At 37.0% G+C, this 19,945-nt stretch overlaps 1 protein-coding gene across 6 annotated transcripts; it reads left to right on the forward strand.

The window, feature by feature from the left end:
• The first annotated feature begins 4,507 nt into the window (after window positions 1-4,507).
• On the forward strand, window positions 4,508-10,495 carry LOC103936024 (guanylyl cyclase 1). Of its 6 annotated transcripts, XR_007260526.1 has the most exons (11): window positions 4,509-4,783; window positions 5,701-5,954; window positions 6,115-6,239; window positions 7,141-7,252; window positions 7,702-7,776; window positions 7,899-7,987; window positions 8,131-8,192; window positions 8,828-8,900; window positions 9,717-9,774; window positions 9,922-9,997; window positions 10,177-10,243. XR_007260526.1 is itself a non-coding variant. In XM_048590494.1 (10 exons), the coding sequence occupies exons 2-9, from the start codon at window positions 5,823-5,825 to the stop codon at window positions 9,745-9,747; spliced, it is 696 nt and encodes a 231-aa protein (XP_048446451.1). In that variant the 5' UTR covers window positions 4,508-4,783; window positions 5,701-5,822; the 3' UTR covers window positions 9,748-9,774; window positions 9,922-9,997. The 6 variants fall into 6 exon arrangements, 5 of the variants coding, with proteins under 5 accessions (XP_048446451.1, XP_018500197.2, XP_048446450.1 ...); XM_048590494.1 differs by lacking the exon at window positions 10,177-10,243 and having other exon boundaries at window positions 4,508-4,783; window positions 8,134-8,192; XM_048590493.1 differs by lacking the exon at window positions 9,717-9,774 and having other exon boundaries at window positions 4,510-4,783; window positions 4,866-5,954; window positions 10,177-10,495.
• The last annotated feature ends 9,450 nt before the right edge of the window (window positions 10,496-19,945 follow it).

Below are 19,945 nucleotides of genomic sequence, written 5' to 3' on the forward strand. Positions count from 1 at the left end.
GTTGGAGAGATGTAGAAAAAAATGTATAAGGAAAGGTACGTCAAATGCAAACTAAAAAGTAAATACTTTATTTGGAAAAAAACGAAAAATGAAAACTAAAAAGGTAACTTGGGTCCAGTGGCATGTGAGGAGGTTTTCTGAGATTCTGTGATTATTTTCTTGGTGGTTTTTTCCTGAGCTTGGGACATTGCACCTCTTATTATGCGGAGCTTCATGATGTCTTTCTTGCTGTGGAATTGGCTCAGCCGCAAGGTTGGCAAAATTTATTGCTTGAAAGTGACTGCTCTAGCATGATATCTTGTTTTTCTTTTGGTTCTTTTTCTCCTCCTTGGTCGCTCCTAACACATTGGAAGAATTGTATCTTCCATTTGAAGAACATGGTATTCCATTGCTCTCATACGTTTCGAGAAGGGAATGCAATTGCTAACAAATTATTGCTCTCATACGTTTCGAGAAGGGAATGCAATTGCTAACAAATTAGCCAATTTAGGGCTTCTCTCGTCTTCACTTGTTTGGCATGCTACTCCTCCTATAGACATTCTTCCTTTTCTACACTTAGATTTTTTGGGCATGCCGGCGTATAGGTTTGACTCCCCTTCTTGATATGTGATTTTCTTTTTTACCTAATTCTTTTGGATTTTCCTTTTCGCTTTGTAGCTTGTCCTACAGGTGCTTACCTTTTAGGTTTTATAGGGAGTTTGGTCCTATGTCCACCCAATATTTTTTTCATGTATTTTCTTTTTTAAGAGAGGTAAGGTCTATGTCTCCTCTTTTTCAAGAGGAGTATGGTGTATGCCCCTCACTCTTTTCTTATATTTTGTTTTTCTTGTATTTTGTTTTTCTTGTTTTATGAGGAGTAAGGTTTATATCCCTCCTAACTAAGTGTAACTTCTTTTTTTAATATTAATAAATTTCACTCGTACCGTCGAGATTTTCTACAAAAAAAAAAAAAAAAAAAAAAAAAACTATCTCTCTGCCACCGGCTTTCTTCATCCATTCATTCCTCCGTACACTTTCTCTATATCTAAAGCACAAAAAAAAAAAAAAAAAAAAACTAAAAAAACAAAATGGTTTGACCATGCTCTAAATAACACAATTATTTCTCACAAGAATTCATGGCGAGTAACTGTTGTGTAGTATTATTGAAATACTATCATGTGATATTACAAGTTAACAATTAAACCATGTAGAAAATGCCAATCATACCAGTGTATGAACACTTTTAGCCTTTTAAGAACAACTCCAGCCTACCTAATTATCAAGCGAATCGAGGAATTCAATCCCAAAACCCAAAAAACCCTTTCCACACACCTAAAAATTCGGATAGCTTGTTGGGCCAAGGATTCCTCACCAAGCAATCAACTAATCCCTTCATGTGTGTGCGCTTGAGTCGATGTGCCATAAGGCTAACGTCAGTCAAGTTATTATTTTTTTTTCTTGTGTTAGGCATGTGCATTTCATGAGTGAGTCAGGCGTGTTAGCCGACCAAAATCAGTTGGTGGGCTTGCATTGCAAGCACACTAAGCCCATATGAACATGGGCGACGTGGACATTTCTTGTCTGTTGGATTTCCAATGGCTTATTTTTTGCACCGTTGGATTTCTAATTGTTTAAAAATTTTGAATCAAACCCAATGGTTAGTAGATATAACACAATGTGATTCATTAGATTTGTAACGGCTATCTATCATACGGTCCATATTTTTATGCCTAAATAAATAAAAATAAAAGGAAACATCTGAAGAAAAAAATCCCTTATTACTATTGGGACTACGAGGCATAATATGGGCTGTTGGACTACCCAAAAAAAAAAAAAATGTAATCTAATTATCCATATTAATTAGGTTAAAAAAAATTCAAAAAATGCAAAAAGTAAAATTAATTTTTTTTTTCTATAAATATAGATACCCCACCACCCTCTTCCGCCTAACACCACATTTCAATATTTCTAAATACTTTCAACCAATCTTTCTCTTAAACCTTCCAAATACTTTTATCTGCAAAAAATGGCTACTGATGCCAGTTGGAATTTGTCAATTATTGAAGATGTTACATTGTATGAATGCTTACATGACACACCCCGACCAAGATCAGGGCATGTTGGCCGTCACGTGGAAGTGACGTAACCATGTGCATAGTGCGGAAGCTAATAAAATAATAATAAAAGTATGAATAAGTAAAAACTAGCTTTACACAAAGTAATAACATACATGTGCAAGCGTAAGTGTAAAAACAAAGTTCAGAGTATGAAAACCTAATGCAATCCGGGAGAAACAACACTACATAAACACACCCGAAGGTGGTCCTACACTGGTGATAATCTGTCAGATATGCCGGGAAAATCCTCTGGGGAGCCACCAAGAGTGCTAGCCAACTAGAACCTGGAGGGGCGCAAAACAAAAGTGTGAGTGGGCAAAAACAAAGCTTTCAAAAACTATTTCAAAAACAAGATTCTATCCCCTCGCCGTAAAACATGTATACTTCACAGAAAACATAATGTACATATATATATATATATATATATATAAATCATGCTCGGAAATATGCCATGCCAAATGTCTCTAAATAGAATGCAAGTGCTCAGGAATATCAAATCAATGACATGTAATCTGTCAGCCGGAGTCACCTAACGTGACATGTACGGCTGAATCTAGAGCTCAAATCTCCATCTCACTAACTATACCTGCACACGAGTCGGAACCACCTAAAATGGTCTGTACGACAGGACTGGGTGTATACTAAGTACGCTCGAGTGTTACGATCACGTGAAGGCTGGGCGAATAATCGCAGGTCACCTACGAGTCGGAACCACCTAAAGTGGTCTGTACGATAGGACTGTGCACCTAACTTGGATCCAAGCTGAGCGTGTGGTGCGGGAGGTGAACATCACGTGAAGGACTGTGCCCAACTCTGGGCGGGAGCACTAACACCGGGGGTGCAGGTTATGAGATCTCTATGCATCTCAAACCACTACTGAATATAAGCATAAACCATACTCACCTGGCACTTACCTGTGCGCCCACAGCACCAACATATATACATGTACAACTAATAATGCGTAAAATAAATGGCAAACAATAAACATGGCATATAAACGTATAACGTTTCAATTCATTTTTTGGGAAAAATATAAGTATATAGGTATATACGGAAAACCAAAAGCCCACTCACTGGTATGTAGAAGGGTCGTAACCCCCTTGCCTCGAGTGACCACGCTCGTCCTTGGGATAGGTCTCACCTATATGCGAAACAACTATAAAAACGTTAATTTTAAAGCACATAACCAACTTTATGAAATAACTTCTCATGCAATGCTCAAATGGGGTGTATGAATACACCAACGTGATCTACTAAACCTTAGGAACATCCCCATATTTTTAGAAAATTTTTCCACCGCCGCACGTGCCTTCAAGCGCCGGCCACGTGCAGGCACGTGCTTAGCACACTGACGGCGTCAGTTAACGCCGTCAGGAATATTCTGTCAACCTTAACAGATTCCGTTAACGCCGTTAGGAATATTCCGTACAAACTGACGGAATATTCCGTTGTCTTCTCCGGCGAAGCTCCCGCGCCGGAAAATCGTGAAATTTTCAAAACCTTATATCTCACTCGTTTTTCAACCAAATTTCACAAAATTGGTACCAAAATCAAGCTTACAACAAGAGGAACAAATCCATACCACTTCAAGCACTAAAATCCACGGAATCTCGCCGGGAAAACACCACCAACTCCGGCCAAACTTGAAACTCACGATCCCGATGTCCAAAACCTTCAAACGAACCACCCCGAGCCTCCTAAAGACCTCACCAAGCTTCCTACAAGCTTGAAATTCCCAAAAACACAAGAACTAACGTGTGCATGAACAATGACCAAATCGAGGTATCCCGAGTTCGACGTGAAAATGAAGGTATCCTTACCTGAAATGGCCATGGTTGAACTCCTACGGACTTCACGAGCATGAATATATACTTTGTTTCCTCGATCTGTGAAGGTTTGGAGGGTTTTGGGGTGTGTTCGTACGAATTGGATAGAAATAGGAGAGAAAGGGGACTCGGGACAGGGATGCAGAGACAGGGAAAAGGGTGGGGGGGGTGTGGGGGAGTGTGTGGTCCAAAACCTGCCAACAAAAGCCCAAAAACAACCACACAACGAAACAACCATGCTAGGGGCAAAATCGTCATTTCACCCCTACGGTTCGAAAATTCGGAACGAGCTGTCACATTACACGTAATGAGCAAAAGTTGCATCAACTTTATTATTTCGGATAATGACACGTAGCGTGATGAAATTGATTAAAAATCTTATTTGAAATTAAACATGATATTATCTTTTTATTAATATAAAAAAAATAAAAAAATAAAAAACCTTATTTGTTGATACCAATTGTCCTAACAATTCATGCAAGGAGTGGAGATACGGTCGGAAAATTACTGTTTACTAAAGTAATAATTGCTCAGGCAATTATTTTCCTAACTTCCTTCCTCCTCTCCTCCTCTCTCTCTCTCACCTGCTACCCATTTGCCAATTTGCGATTAAACCCAACATTTCTCATCCCCAAAACAAGAAATATTTTGTGTGGCGAGTCCGACAACCGTAAATTTCTGTCAATTTGAGCAAACAAATCAAAGCACAAAAATATTTAAGAGCTGAAAAACAGAAGACATGGAATTTAGAATCTGAATGTTTTTCCAGGCAGGATCCAGGCGAACAAGGACATAGCCAGCAGACACGGATTCCTTGGAACTCTGCCATCCTTTCCTCTTCTGTTGTCTTTTCCCTCAAAGGTTATGTCTTTTCTTTTTTTGTTCATCATTCGCTTTTCGATTTGTTTTATGAAATAATTGGATTTTGATCTGAAATTTGTAGCTGGGTTTCTTTGCCTCCGACCGTTGCGTTGGTTTTGATAGCTCGGATTGCAAAGTATTGAGCTTTATTGTCCTGTTTTCTATGAATTATTCAGCTCAATTATTGGTGGTCCTCTTTCTTTTATTTTTTATTTTTATTTTTATTATGGTTCAATTGGTTGATTTAGATGTAAATGTTGCGCTATTTGTCGAATAATTGAGCCTTTTGATTGCGGAAAATGGAAGTTTTATCAAATTTATGGAAATTGATTGGTTATATTTTCTGGTTTTGGCATCCGATTCGTCAGAATGCTTAAAGTTACGTTCTTGTGGGCATCCATTAGCTTCATTCCAAGTCGGAAACCCTGGTTTTCCATTTGAATTGAATAATTGAATGCAAACGGCGTCGCGGCTAAAATTTCCGGTAATGCTGACAGCTCGGTTTGATTCATGGATGAGACTGTCCAAACTCGGCTTGATTCTATCTCAGTTTCCTTAGAATTAAGGGATTGTTTGGGACTGCTTCTGGAAGGGCAAAAGGCGCTTTCTGAATACGTTTTACCGAAAAACTTAAGAAGCACTTGGACTTTAATAAAAGTTTCCATGTGTGTTCTGATAAAAGTACTTATAGAAAAAGCGCTTATGAGCAGAAGTGCTTACCACAGAAGCAGTCCTAAATGGGCCCTAAATAGCCTAACTGAATCTCTAATAGTCGTTCATGCATCATGCCCTGGCAAAGGGCAAATGCACATTGTTTGATTACGTCTTTTTTTTCGTGGTTGGAGAGATCAATCTCTCGTTCCTCTTTGTTGTTTAGTTTGTAAACCTGATATATGCCTATGTTCAAAATGCAACAGGTTGCAGAGATATATACCCTTTAAAGATTTTACGGGGATAACCAAGTGAAATAACCACTTTGATTATCTAAATATCTGAGATTTAGTGTGGCAGTGAAAACCCTTATCGAATTGGGTCACACATGTGGCCTTCTTATTTTTTGTTCAACAAGATTGTTAAGACAGAAGATGAAGATGTATCAGGTGGAGAACTTTCAGGCATGGTAGAACCCTACCCATGTGAACAGCCGTTGCCCTGCTCGCACTTTGTTGAAGTGAGTGCTTTGAGATTCTGTCACTACCTTTCTTATTGATTGTCTACATTGAAATTACAACATTTTTCAGTTTGTACTCTGATAACAATATATGGATTCCAAGTGGACACATCAAATCGTTTTGTTAGTTTTAATTTGTTTGGGTGTTTGGTGCTTATAGGTCCCGCACATAAACCAGCAAGATTCTTGGGATTGCGGCCTTGCCTGCGTTCTGATGGTCTTTCGGACCGTTGGCATAGACAACTGCGATATTCAGACATTGGCACATCTATGTGGCACAACTAGGTGTTCCCTTCTTTACAGAGTTAGAGCTTCATTTCCTCTTTTGTTAGTCCGTTATGTACTTTCTTTTGAGTATTGTTCTATAGAAATTTATCGTTTTTTATAGGAGTATGGGTTTTGAGATTGGTGAAAATAGAAAGTGTAGACGAATGAAATCCCTTCCTCGATTCAGTGTTGAAGCTTTTAATTTTTGTTGCTATATTAATGTATTCTTTCCTAGAAGGTCTTATTTACAGAAGGACATGCCGTATGTTACAGAAATGGGTACTATAGGTATGGGGTGTCATATGAATGCTTGATACCTTCTTGTTGCTAAAAGTTTCAGTTAGAGTTATACTTGATACATCAGTCACATATGCAATACAAACTTATATGAAAATTTTGCAATATCGTTTGCAGCATTTGGACCGTTGATCTAGATTATTTATTACAGAAGGTCTGTTATGTACTTTCCTTTGAATATTGTTCTTTATCAATTGATTGATGTGTATAGGGTTCTGAGTTTGACGATTGGTGAAAAGTCGCAGACGAATAAAAGTCCTCGATCTAGTGTTGAAGCCACTAGAGTTTAACTTGTATTACTACATCAGTTTATTTTTCCCTAAACGTCTTATTTACAGAAGTGAGTAACGTGAAACGCTAGTCATTTTTTCTCACTCATTTTTCCACCAACATATGACTTTATTTACTTCTCGTATTGTTCATACAAACAAATATTATTTTTGTGGAGTTGGAATAGCTATGGTCCTATGGAGCATTATGGGTATGTTTGTGTGAAGTTGGAATAGTTATGGAGTGTCGTGGGTTTGAAGTTAGACTTATACTTGATTCATCAGTGACATATTCAATAAGAGCTTACATGAAAAGTTTCTGATGTAACTGAGTGCTGACATCTTGTTTGCAGCATTTGGACTGTTGATCTAGCATTTTTATTACAGAAGTTCTCTATTAGTTTTTGCTACTACACAGTGACAGTTGGAGCAAACCCAAGTTATTCTGGGGAGAAGTTTTACAAGGTGATTTCATACTATTAACATGGATAAGTGTTAACTGACAGTATTTTCGTGCTGGTTACTATGAACTAGACCATATTGGTTGTTTGCTAGATCCAGATGCACATCTTAGCCTAATTGTCTATCAATTATAGATGCATATATCATATGACAGCGAGGACCCAAACTGCATATAAACAAGAACATTGTCTGTCACAATTTCCTGGCATTAGCCGAACTTTGATTATTTAGCAATGAGTGGCACCTAAAACTGCACGATCATGAATGCTACTTAATGTGTTTGGTATCTGTAAAAGATATGAGAAGTTGGTCATTTTATTTTATTTTGAAAAGAAATCTTGTTTTGGATATAAAGATTGTAGTTTCACTTTTCTTCGTTCATGTACTTGTGAGCTTGTCTTTTCACATCTGGATGCACATAAAAATTTCAATTAATTAGATTTATTCTGCAGGAGCAATTACCTAATGATCTGGAGCGAGTCAATAATCTATTTCAAAAAGCACTGGAAGGTGGAATGAATATACAGGTATAATTGCTAGCTGCTAATTTCAGTTCTTGGCTCTCTCTTCCCAAATTAAGAGCCAGACATCCTTTTTACGTATAATTTTCTTTGGACAAGGCAATAAACCTTCCTTCTTTTGTTTACAGCGCAGATCAATCAGTCGAGAAGAAATTTGTTTCTCAATTTTGTCCAGGAAATACATTGCCATTGTTTTGGTTGATCAGTATAAGTTGAGGTTCAAATTTCTCGCTTACCCTTCTTTCTTTCTTCCCCCTTGATTGAGAACTGTCCTTTACTGCTTGCAGTAATATATGACATACATGTTCAATTGTAAATACTGGGCTAATGGGAAATATTTCTGTCAAAATTGTGTTACAGTAGGTCTCGTCTGGACGATGTTTTGGTCTCAGACTTTTGTGGAAGCAACTCTGGTTACACAGGTAGGACTGTTACTTTGGTTGTGCAGAACTGTTACTTTTAGTTACCCTGGTGCTGTTCTATTCTGAACTAAAAGTTTTCTGCCACTCAGTATTGAGTATGACAGATTGTGCTTTCTGGGGGGAGATATCTATGCTGTATATGTATTAGTTCAGCAAAAGAAATAAAAAAGGACATAGATACACGTAAAAGGACAAGCTTATGCTTGTTTTAGCTTAACTCCTAGTCAAAATTTACTTTAGCACCTATATTATCCTGGAGATTGTAAGCATCTTTCCGCACATTTTATTTATTGGTTAGCAAGACAGGTTGGCTGACCTCTTCTGTTCAGAACCGTGATAACATAGGCCTGTAATTCATGTTAATGTCATTCCATTTCCAAAAAGTGAGAACGGTGGTTACCTATGAGTTAATTCCTCATAAGATATTTCTTTAACATGATTTCCCCAGTTCTGATTGACAATTTATGGAATCGTATTGAATAAACTTAAAGGCTTGCTCTATGCTGGAATGAAGTATCTTTATGCTTGTCCTGATTATTCGCTTCTGCTCCCAGTCACATCCTTGACAAGTTTGCCTGTTTATGCACGTCCTGAATTGATTACTGATTATTGCTATTGTTTTTGGTTTTTTGTAGGTCACTATGTTGTCATATGTGGGTATGACACTACCACGGATGAGTTTGAAATTAGAGATCCAGCCTGTTCAAGGTATTATCTTCATTTCAAGTTTTTTTTTTCCTTCCCTTCTTTTTTGGGAAAGAAGAAGAAAAGCTGTTACCTTATCTTCTATTGATACCTTTGGGTCATCTACATTCGTGTTTAACTTTCCTGCCGAGTATAAAGCATGATGACAGACACAGCAATTTGGAGATTACCCGTCTCCAACAATTTCTTGAAATTTGTGGAGTATCATGAGTATGACATGCTAACAAATTCCAATGAAATAAGAGAGATGTCAAAAGTAGACACTTCCCGCCTTGGCTAATAAATAAGTTAGACTGACTAGAAAGATTTGAGTGATGAGTTATGAAAACCCATCATGTGATAAGTTTAAGTTTGTCAAAACTCTTAGAAAGGCATCCTATGATAATCTGGCTTTCATGATTTTTTAAGTCTTAAGTTCTTCATGATTTCCAATCCAACATCACATAAACCTATATTAATTAATTTTATTATTTACACCAAGTTCATGATCATATCACATTCCTGCTATTGGGTTTAAAGTCTAGCAACTTGAGTGAGTGGTACTCCACCATAAGAATAGTTACGAAGATCCGATGTACGTTAAGACTGCAAACGTTACTCGGAAAGGCTGCATTATGCTTGCATATAGCTGATAGTGCACATGTTTCCTTACTTAGAGTGGGGAAAGACATGGTTGTTCAGGTAAAGGATAAACCACCCCTCCTTTACGATATGATACCTGGTTGATGTTTTGGTCAATATGATTGATACCTGGTTGATTAGGCACGGGATAAATGATTTTAATGTGGGGCCACTCATTTCTTATTCCTTGTGTGATAGTAAACGCAGGATATGTCAGGAATGGGAATGAGACCCATACCATCCATACCCATTCCTGGTGAGTAAGCATGCCCCTCAATGAGTTTTGATTTTTTATGTCAATAGTCTTCGATTTGAAATTTACACATGAATCTGCGCTACACTTTTGATTGTGTTTCCAAGTTCTTTTAGCTTATTGAAGTGTACACTCTGATAAAATGTGCAGGAAAAACGAGAGGATCTCATCAACATGCTTAGAAGAAGCCCGCAAATCCTTTGGTACTGATGAGGATCTTCTCTTGGTAATCCAAACTGAGCCTTCACCTTGTTGTGCGCTTCGGTTGCTATACAAGTATTATTTAGTTGCTAGGGTGTTAGTAACTAGTCCCGAATTCTTTCCATGGCACTAATCCAAGTAAATTCACCTGTCACAAACCTCTAATGGTAGTAACTTCTAATTTCGTGTGGGACGTCGATGCAGATATCTCTGAAGAAGAGTGGGAAGCAAAATCGCCCGGCAATACAACAGTGATAGTATTGATTCCTGACTTCAATTGTCGGTCCGTATGAAAACGAAGAAGCATATATATTACAAGTTTTCGTGTATAGCATTAGCATGTACCATATAGGGAAAATTTGTTTCTCTATTGGTTTGTTTGAGTTCCTGAACTGGTTGGATGGACGTGCAAACCAACACCAACACGCATCGAGTAATTGTACATCATGTAACATGTATTTTGTATTACTATCCCCATTTCCAGATAGATTCTTCTGTCTCAATAAAGTAGAATCACATGACCCTTCTTCGAGTTCATCTGTATTCATTCTTCAGTAATTTAAATTTCCATTTGTCATATTGTTATTGTAATTGCAGTTTTCACCTTTTCTCCACCGTGTGATGAGATGTGTATATTTATCTATCTCCTGGCTCAAAATTAATCTAAAGTGAAAAAAAAGGACCATGAGGTTTTCTATAACGAACGATAAATTGTGCTGGATAATGGCAAGATATGAACCACCAGTTGAGTAGCTGCATTCTGTTGATCGATCGAGTATTCACATTCTACAACTATCTTGCATGATTCTATGTAATATATCCCATCGCGGTAGGGGACCAGAGGTACTTAAATTTTCAGTGTGTACTTGTGATTCAACTGGTAATTTCTTCAATACAAGCATGCAATTAGTGATGTAAGCCATCGTTTTCGAGTCAACTTCATCATAATTCTGAGTTCATGCGCTCCTCGTCGGAGCTGTAAATATGGAGAGCTAGCCCTACAAATTATCAAAACTTAGCCATAAACGGACTTCGTGTGACCAAGTATTGTAACATACCTACATACATGCTTGTGGGCCTATATCAAAATGCATGCATGTCCGACCTTGGAAGACACACGCATGCGCGGGTGCACGCAGAGAGATTATTCAAGCTATGGTTTAATGAGTTCCATTTTCTTAGACTATAATCTAAAAATACTGTGGTCACCCATCGTTTGCTTTTATTCTAATGATCGTAGAGAAAGTACAACAAAAAAATTAAATAATTACCTGCCATTGAATTAGGATTGAATTATGAATGGTCACAATTTCTTTAAACCGAAAACATGACTGAGGGTTTAATTTAGCCCTCGATTTGGGTATTTTCCTTCTTTTTTTCTCGGCATTTGAGACACTAACTAAGAACTGTGTGATTATTAAATATATTTAATTTTGGCATTATTAAGATGATGGTGGAGGAATTGGTGGAAATGGAATATGCATGGAAGATCGAGTTAGGTCAAAAGAAGGTGATGAATATTAGGGCAAAGTGCACTGGCACACCAGGCAACATCTACACAGTATATAATATATAGTTCCAAGAATCTTAGAAAACAAAGATTCCGACAGCTGAAGCCTCTTCCCGGAGAACAATGAAACATGTCTCTCCATACACACACCCCATAACTTGGTGTATTGTTCCACTCTGTCATTTTGTATGGCAACCATATGTTGTTCTTCTATTATTATATGCTGCTCTTTTCCCTTTTGTTTTTAGGGTTTTGGAAGAAGAATGGTATGCCATACCCTCATCTGTGCCACTATGTGATTCAAACTTAGAAAGTAGAACATCGTGTCATAGTCACAAAATCTCTTTCAATAACTCCAGAATGCGTGCCCCATTTTAGCTGGAATCCTGGTTCGTTGTATAAAAACAAGATGACGGGGCTTCCATACGAACTATGTATTTATCGTATAACACTCTCGTATTATAGAGCAAAAGAATGGGGAAAAAGAGTGATATATAAAAGAGATCATATATGGTGACAGTGTTCCTACATTGGCCTATATGTATGCTGGTTGCATTAAAATGGGATACTTGCTTTGAAGCTAATCCCTTTAATATTGAATCAACAAAATTTCGGTCCGGTGCTATTTTTCTTTTGGGGATAAAAAACTTAACATCAAGCAATGTAGTTTGACATGGCTAGCGCCAATCATGTTGGTTCAAAGATGTGTAGCCAAAGAAATGGAGAAAAATGCTCGTTTGGGACTAGAGTATATCTTCGAGTGTGTATATCGCTCATCGCGTAACTCCGAAGATATGCAAGAATCTCTTTGGAAGAATGTGCTTTAACCAAAAAAGGGAACTGCATGTGCATTCTCTTCTTGTCCTGGTTGGAACGTGGAAACACCCTCTATGCGGGCTTTGCGAAAATTGTACTTAGTTGGAAGCACGTATATATGCCCTGTATCAAAATGTGAGACACACACACATATCTAGCCTCTGTTTCTGATACTATTCCATGCATGCATTGCTGTCATAGATCGATCCAATAACTTAGGGTCCAAATTCATTGTCAATCCTGCGCAATATTCGGTTGCATATGCATTCCTGTCCTAAACCCTAAATTCAAAATTCAATTTGTAGGGTATAGATTCTTGGGGTTTTCGGTTGGAGTGGTGGGTGCAGAAAATATGATTTGGAGGTCAGTAAAAAGGAGGGTGAGCAGGGCGTAAAGTTTTTTTGGACGAAATATAGCATGTAAATTGACATTTCATTGAGCTTTTTTGGCATGCAACTAGCAACTACCCTGGCCAATTCTCATAAAGGCAATTAGTCAAAACAATTGGAGGACAGCTTTCAAGGGTATCTCAAATTGTCAAGGGGTAGGACTTCACTTTTCCATGGAGTTTTTTTGAGCTTTGGGGTGTTTTTTGGGCGGGAGGGGGGGGGGGGGGGCGGGGGGTGTCAACTGACCCAATTTGCCCGAAGCTGGATCTACCCAAGGGCAGAGCCATGAAGGGACAAGAATGGTCCTAGGCCTACCTTAATCATTTTTTATAGAGAAAAAAATTATAATTATCCTTCTGATTTCCAAAGATTTTTCAAGGGATTGGGGCCTCAACCAGAGGGAGAGAGAGAGATGACGTAGGCGAGAGAGCTGTTTCTTTTAATCTTTTTCACAAGGTTTTGGTAGTTGTTGACATATTTGAATTCTGCTTCCATACATGTGCAATTTTCATGTTCTCGTTATTTATTTCTATTAAGTTGTTTTCTTTGCTAATTAACATGGCTCCCAATTAGTCGAAACATACTGATGAAATGGAGTGGAATTGAAAAATCAACATCATTGTCACCGAGCAAACAAACATCAATATGAGCATCAAAGTAGTGGTTGAGAGGATGACCAGATGGTGGATGCATGAGACAATGGCTTCGCAAGCATGAGAAAGGGATTCGCAAGCATGTTGCAGCGTTGTTTCAGCTACCATTGTCGGTGGTGTTGCAGCATTTTTTTTAACAGATCTAAGAGGCCCCTTCTAACCTAAAATTTTGGCTCCACCAGTCTACCCCTGTGTACTTGTGAGTCCATTCTTCTGATTGCGTGAATGAGGCATAGTAGTTATATACAACCGATGAAAGGACAAATATGTTGTAGCAAATCACGTGATGAGATAAATAAGCACATAGTTATATACAAATCGATGATGACTGTAAGGGCATCGGTGACACGATATTTGTACAGAATTACAAAGCCAAATTCGTTGAATCAAGAGTCGGTATCAAACTGAACTATATGTGGCTTAACCAATGCAATTTTCTTCCAACGATGCATGCATGTCGTATTAATTAGGCGTGCATGATTAGGCTCACATACACAATAATGCAGTTCTTGTATGACTCAAAGGGATGTCAGAATCTTTGTTTGTAAGGTTCGATCGTGCACAATAATGCAATGCTTATCTGTTTAAACGAAGGGCGTGAGCACATGCGATCAGATGAGTCCTACGAAAATGTAACAACTTTTGCATGTGACCCTCCCCCTCAAGCAACATGCTTGGAATTGTTTTTTTTTTTCTTTCTATTTTATTCTGAGAAAAGGTTTAGAAAACGATTTAATGCTTGATTGGTAAGATTAAAGTTCTAAAAAGCACTATGCGTTAGTCGGACGGTGAGCAGTAGCTCTATGAAAATGTACTAGAACCTTTTTTTTGGTTTCTGCATAACATATGCATAGACATAATATTTTTTGTTCGGAGGGTAAATTAAGAGAGAAATTTCTTGTAATCAAAGATATCATGTGAAAATTTTATTATCGGATAAATAGTGTACTTTACTGGTGATGTCAATAAGTCTAAATCTTATTTAGAAGAGAAAAATCTCCTGTAAATTAGGTGCCACCACCACTTTTAGTAATATTCATATCATGCTATCAAGTATGAAGTTGGAGTTGTTCCAGAAAATCTCAGAGGTCATCATACTGATCACGCTAACATGGTCATTAGAGACATAATTAAGGCGTGGGTTGGGGTTTGCTGAAACCCACCCCAAATTCGAAGGGAAAAATGTCACATAAGAGAGCAATATTTTTTTAACAAACAAAATATTTTATATTTAAAAAAATAAAAATTAAATCTCATAATTTACTAGCAATAATACGTTCAAACGTTGTCTAATTTATTTACATAAGAAAGTAATTCAAACATTAATAACAAAGAATAAATTTCTATCACTTAATTTGATTAAGACAACTCTGACACATACTACGACCATTAGTGAAATGAGTCATACCAAAACAACGTGTCGTACATTTTTGTAAGAGATTTCCATAATAAACATTTCCATCACCCTTCCTAAGACTTTGACCGACCAAAGCTATTGCGTGTTTGTTTGGTCATGTGAAGTCTCTGCCTTGTTTGAGTGAAACGGTTGCAACTTCTACGGCATAATTTCGAATTTCTAACGATTTCTGAATATTTGAATAGGCAGCATCTTTTGGAGGCAATTGAGGAAACAAACATATTTTGATTGAGTTACGTAAATAAAATCGAATTTCAATAGCATAGGTAATTGAGTCTGTAAATTTTGTTACCCTCTGCCCTACAATATCATGAGCAGGTAAATCGGGCTACTTATATCTTTTTATAATAAAATATTTAAGTGTATTTGAAACACGAGGTAACGCGTCATGTATTATTATACAATTAGAAATTTTTTTTTTTGAAGTGTTCTTTCAATTATACAATGTTATGTGATCTTCCGCACCACGTTTCAAATACACTCAAAAAAATTTCATGAAAGTAAATGTTGTAGATAAATAAACAATGAAATAATAATTTGCCAAATTCATTTTCTCATTAGAAATGGTCTCAATCATAGTAGTATCATGCATGTAAGAGAGTGGAGGCAGGCAAGTTCGATTGTTCGAATTTTGAAAAATTAGGTAACAAAATATAATGAAGGAGGACAGAATTATACGGGCTACCTAAAATTGGTTGTCACAGTGTCACTTGTCACCATCACATAAGCTGCTAAGCATCATGATGCAGTACAACATGAACATATATGAACAGCTAAAATTGGGAGAAGAAGATTTTTTTAAGTCATCCGGACTCACGAGCATGAGGGTGTTTTTGGAATATGAGATATTCTGAATGTTAAATTGTAGAATAAAGAGCTGAGTTGTCGAACATCGATATTGTCCTCAACTTAATTATATATAAATCAAGATGAGTGATTTTATCCAAAAGAATCTCAATATAATTAGAAGTAAAACTACATATATAAATCGTAATTTGAATCGTTAGACCTCTATGATTTCCCACACTGAATTGATATAGATATGAAAATTGACAAAGACGTAGAGAGGACACGTGGGTGAGGGAATGAGAAGGGAGCTACATAATTGAAACTTTAAAGAAAGCTTGACATTTACTCAAATTGTGAGGTAGTTGCCCTTAATTATATACGCCACCAACATTCACCTTCTCCATCTTATCCCCCATCATGTAGGACCTAACAACATTCATCTGTACAGGAATGAAGATGTCTTGGTTTAATTCGTATAACGCTGCTGTTGTAGTGTTATGAACGAAAGTTTTTTATGTCGAATAATTCACATTCCTCAATAAGGCTGGTATATTACACTTGATGTATGAACTCAAATGTTCTTCCTTATTGTGCGAATTTGATTCTTTACAAGAAATAATAGGAAAATGTTTGAACGCGGAAGGCCTTTCTATCAAAGGCGATGTTGACATCTTGCTACGAGCCTACATCCACTTGCAGATCTCAATCTTCCTCAGCTACGACTTATGCTTAGATTTACAGAAGAAACTTTCTCGCAACTACCCTAATCACATCAGGCATCTAATACACATTTGCTATACGTGAAAAGGTAAATCACTCATTCAATAAATGTTTGTCGCGTGATGAATTGATCAAATAATTAGTATGGTTTATAATAACTAAGTCAAATTGAATTATTAAAAAAACCGAACAAGTCTATCAATCATAATGCTAAAGGTTGACGAATCTGTCATCATTTGTGTGGAGTTGTTTGCCAACTTCGCCAAACTGAAGTTGACCCAGTAATTCATCCAATCCAACGTAAAGAATTCGTCCAGACAAAAAAACAGAACTTGGGTTTTGGATCTTAGCAGGAAAATAGAATTTGAAAGAGAAATATGGTCGTTGAGTGCAAATAAAATATATGCAGTAACAATTAATTCGTTCGAATATTAAATATCGATTTGTCTCATATACTCTTTCTTCCACATTTGAAAGGGACGTTTCAATTCGAAAATATTGGCGGGTATACCTTGCTGAGCTGGCACATGCATTTTTTTTTTTAACAAACGATATTATCTACATTAAAATAAGGCTTAGCCTCACAATAGATTAGCAATAATGTGGTTTAAATTCATTTTTGACGATAATCAAACCTAAGACCTCTCATTTATAAGTGAAGAGAGATATTACTAGGCCGTAGTATTAAATGGCACATGCAGTTTTTAAATACGCACTTTGGAACGATGTGTGAAAATTATTTCTCTAATTTAAATCTTTATAGTAATGTTACGATATCAATTGTGTAGAATTTCTAACTTACTGTGAAATATACGTCGAATAGTTAATTAAAGTGTTAAACACATACAAATTGTTTTTAACTGAAGTGATTAAGAATGGTTAGACGAATTAATAAATCTTAACGCATCAGTAAAATGATGTATGCACTTTGTTGTTTTGTACATGCACTTCCCTCTTAGTTCGTAATGTTAGATTGAATAAATAAGAAAAATTAAGAAATGTGAACAAACGGAACAACGTAAAAATAAGAATACGAAAATCATTTTCTGTTTATATTATGTAATTAACAATTTATTTATATGTTACTTCGTGACACTCACGGTGGATTAGCGAGGGTGGGCCCCGAACTTATCCTCACGTCCGAAATCACCACCTCGGTTCCAACTCAACGCCTCCGGCTGCTCAATGGATGACCTTATTCCGAAAAGACACTACTACCCAAAGAAATTTCAATTTTTAGACGAAATTGCCCTCTCTTTTTTAAGATAATGACTAACAATATCAAACGTCCAATCAAATAATTTCCTTTTTTCCTTAAAAAAAAAAAAGGAGTTTAATTTTCAAAAAAGCATTCCCGCGGTTTTGACCAACGGTGCTCTATTCTACCACTTTTGGCAGGTAATGACTGTCCCCCACTCCCCACCATTCCACCATTCCTCCTTTTTTTTATTTTTTTTAATTTTTTTTCCAAAATTAGAAAAACACTTATTTTCCACTTTTGCCCATTAAGGTAAAAATATGGCGGGAAATTTATCAAATCCAGTTGAGAGTTGGCTTTGGGGTCCGGGGTGCCTTTACTCTTTGTCCTTTGGGAAAGCAAACGTCGTGATAACCGCGTTGGTGTGTTCGATTGTGAAATGCCGCCGTAACTGCGACGGTTTGTGGGGAAAAAGTCTGGGAATAGACGGAGGCGGTGCGGTTCTGTTAGTTATTATTTTTGTATATAAAATTACATTAATGAAATTCTATTTGTCAATTAAAACAAAGTGAAAAGACATTTTTATCTTCTATCACAAAAAAAAATGAAGAACAGTAACGTAATTTCACAAAATAAAATTTTACTTTTTTTTTAAACATCACTTACATGACACATCCCGGCCCGGGGCGCACCACTTCCCAAGCCCGATCCACCACCGTAGCACGATATTGTCCGCTTTGGGCTTACCATTCCCTCACGATTTTGTTTTTTGGGAACTCACACGAGAACTTCCCGATGGGTCACCCATCCTGGGAATGCTCTCGCGCGCTACTTGCTTAACTTCGGAGGTCCCATGGAACCCGAAGCCAGTGAGCTCCCAAAAGGCCTCGTGCTAGGTATGGATGAGAATATACATTTAAGGATCACCCTGGGCGATGTGGGATGTCACAATCCACCCCCCTTAGGGGCCCGACGTCCTCGTCGGCACACACGCGGCTAGGGTTAGGCTCTGATACCAAATTGACACATCCCGGCCCGGGGCGCACCACTTCCCGGGCCCGATCCACCACCGTAGCACGATATTGTCCGCTTTGGGCTTACCATTCCTTCACGGTTTTGTTTTTTGGGAACTCACACGAGAACTTCTCGATGGATCACCCATCCTGGGAATGCTCTCGCGCGCTACTCGCTTAACTTCGGAGGTCCCATGGAACCCGAAGCCAGTGAGCTCCCAAAAGGCCTCATGCTAGGTAGGGATGGGAATATACATTTAAGGATCATCCCTGGGCGATGTGGGATGTCACATACATGTAAGTTTATCATTTCTAATTTAAAAAAATATATAAAAAAACAATATCTCTCCCTCTCTCCCTCTCTCCCTCTCTCCTCACCCCCACAATTCTCTCTCTTCCTGTCTCCTTCAATTTTAACAACTAAAGTAAAAAGTTTCACACTTTGTGTACGAGCATATACTAGTTATATATGATCATTATACAAGAGTATGACGAATTGACAATTAAGGTTGCCGAATCAGTACTATTGCCACATCATGAGATTCAGATTCAGATCGTGTTTTTATGAATGAGGATCCTCTTTGTGAGGATCCAGGAAATCCTTTAATAGTGTTCGTTTGTCATAAATCATACCGTCAGTTTTCGTCAGGTACTGTTTGTATTCAATTTTAAATATAAAATTTAAAATGATTTCTGACCGCACAATATACGATAAATGAACATGATTAGAAGATCCTTGGATCCTCACAAAGAGAATCTGGAGACGATCCTCATTCCATTTCTATGTATTTACGTGGGTCCCTGCCGATGTGGGTTGTGATTTTTTACCGGACATCTCACGGGATCCATGTTCTTTGAGGTTAATTGTATTGTTGTGTTTGATTTAGGGTATGGTTTTACCTAAAGAAATAAAAAAAAACTTACCTGAAATGAGTTTTACCTTTCTTGTCATGTCTAGGTTATAAGAAAAATAGAGAAAGAAGATTACATAAATCCGTGATAGGAAAGTTTTTATGTATTTATCTAAGTTTCATTTTAAGAGAGTTTCTTTAACATTTGTCTTTTTTTTTTATTAACATATTTAAGAAAAATGATTTTGAGTATATATATGATTCTAACTTTCAAATAAAATATTAAGAAATGCATCATCATAATTATATTGAGTGTCACTCCAAAGCGTTTTCCATACTATTTTTAATGAAATTGTCGTTCTTAATGGTTATGTTGACAATACAAAATTCTTTTTGTATATTATGTTAATTATAAAAAAACAAAAAAATAAAGGCTTTGGTAACAAGTTTTTGTTTTTGTTTTATTTTTATTTTTATAGAATGTGCTTTACAACTACAACAACTATTTATTTGTTGGGAAATGCTAAGGAGACTCTTAAAAGTGATACTTTCTATAGACTTTTTGACACCTCAAATTTTTAATGCAGTGTTTTATATTATTGACACGAGAATTGATA

Source organism: the organism of the source record quoted next, unplaced genomic scaffold (assembly GCF_019419815.1).
Source record: "Pyrus x bretschneideri cultivar Hongxiangsu unplaced genomic scaffold, Pyrus_bretschneideri_v1 Contig32, whole genome shotgun sequence".
NCBI classification, from domain to species: Eukaryota; Viridiplantae; Streptophyta; class Magnoliopsida; order Rosales; family Rosaceae; genus Pyrus; species Pyrus x bretschneideri.

Excerpts from the sequence above, each read along its gene's own strand:
- LOC103936024 (XM_048590493.1), top strand. The coding sequence starts at position 5,823 with ATGTGGCCTTCTTATTTTTTGTTCAACAAGATTGTTAAGACAGAAGAT. Across the intron at positions 7,988-8,130 it reads GTTGATCAGTATAAGTTGAG|TAGGTCTCGTCTGGACGATG; the intron begins GTTCAAATTTCT and ends ATTGTGTTACAG. Across the intron at positions 8,901-9,921 it reads AGAGATCCAGCCTGTTCAAG|GAAAAACGAGAGGATCTCAT; the intron begins GTATTATCTTCA and ends TAAAATGTGCAG.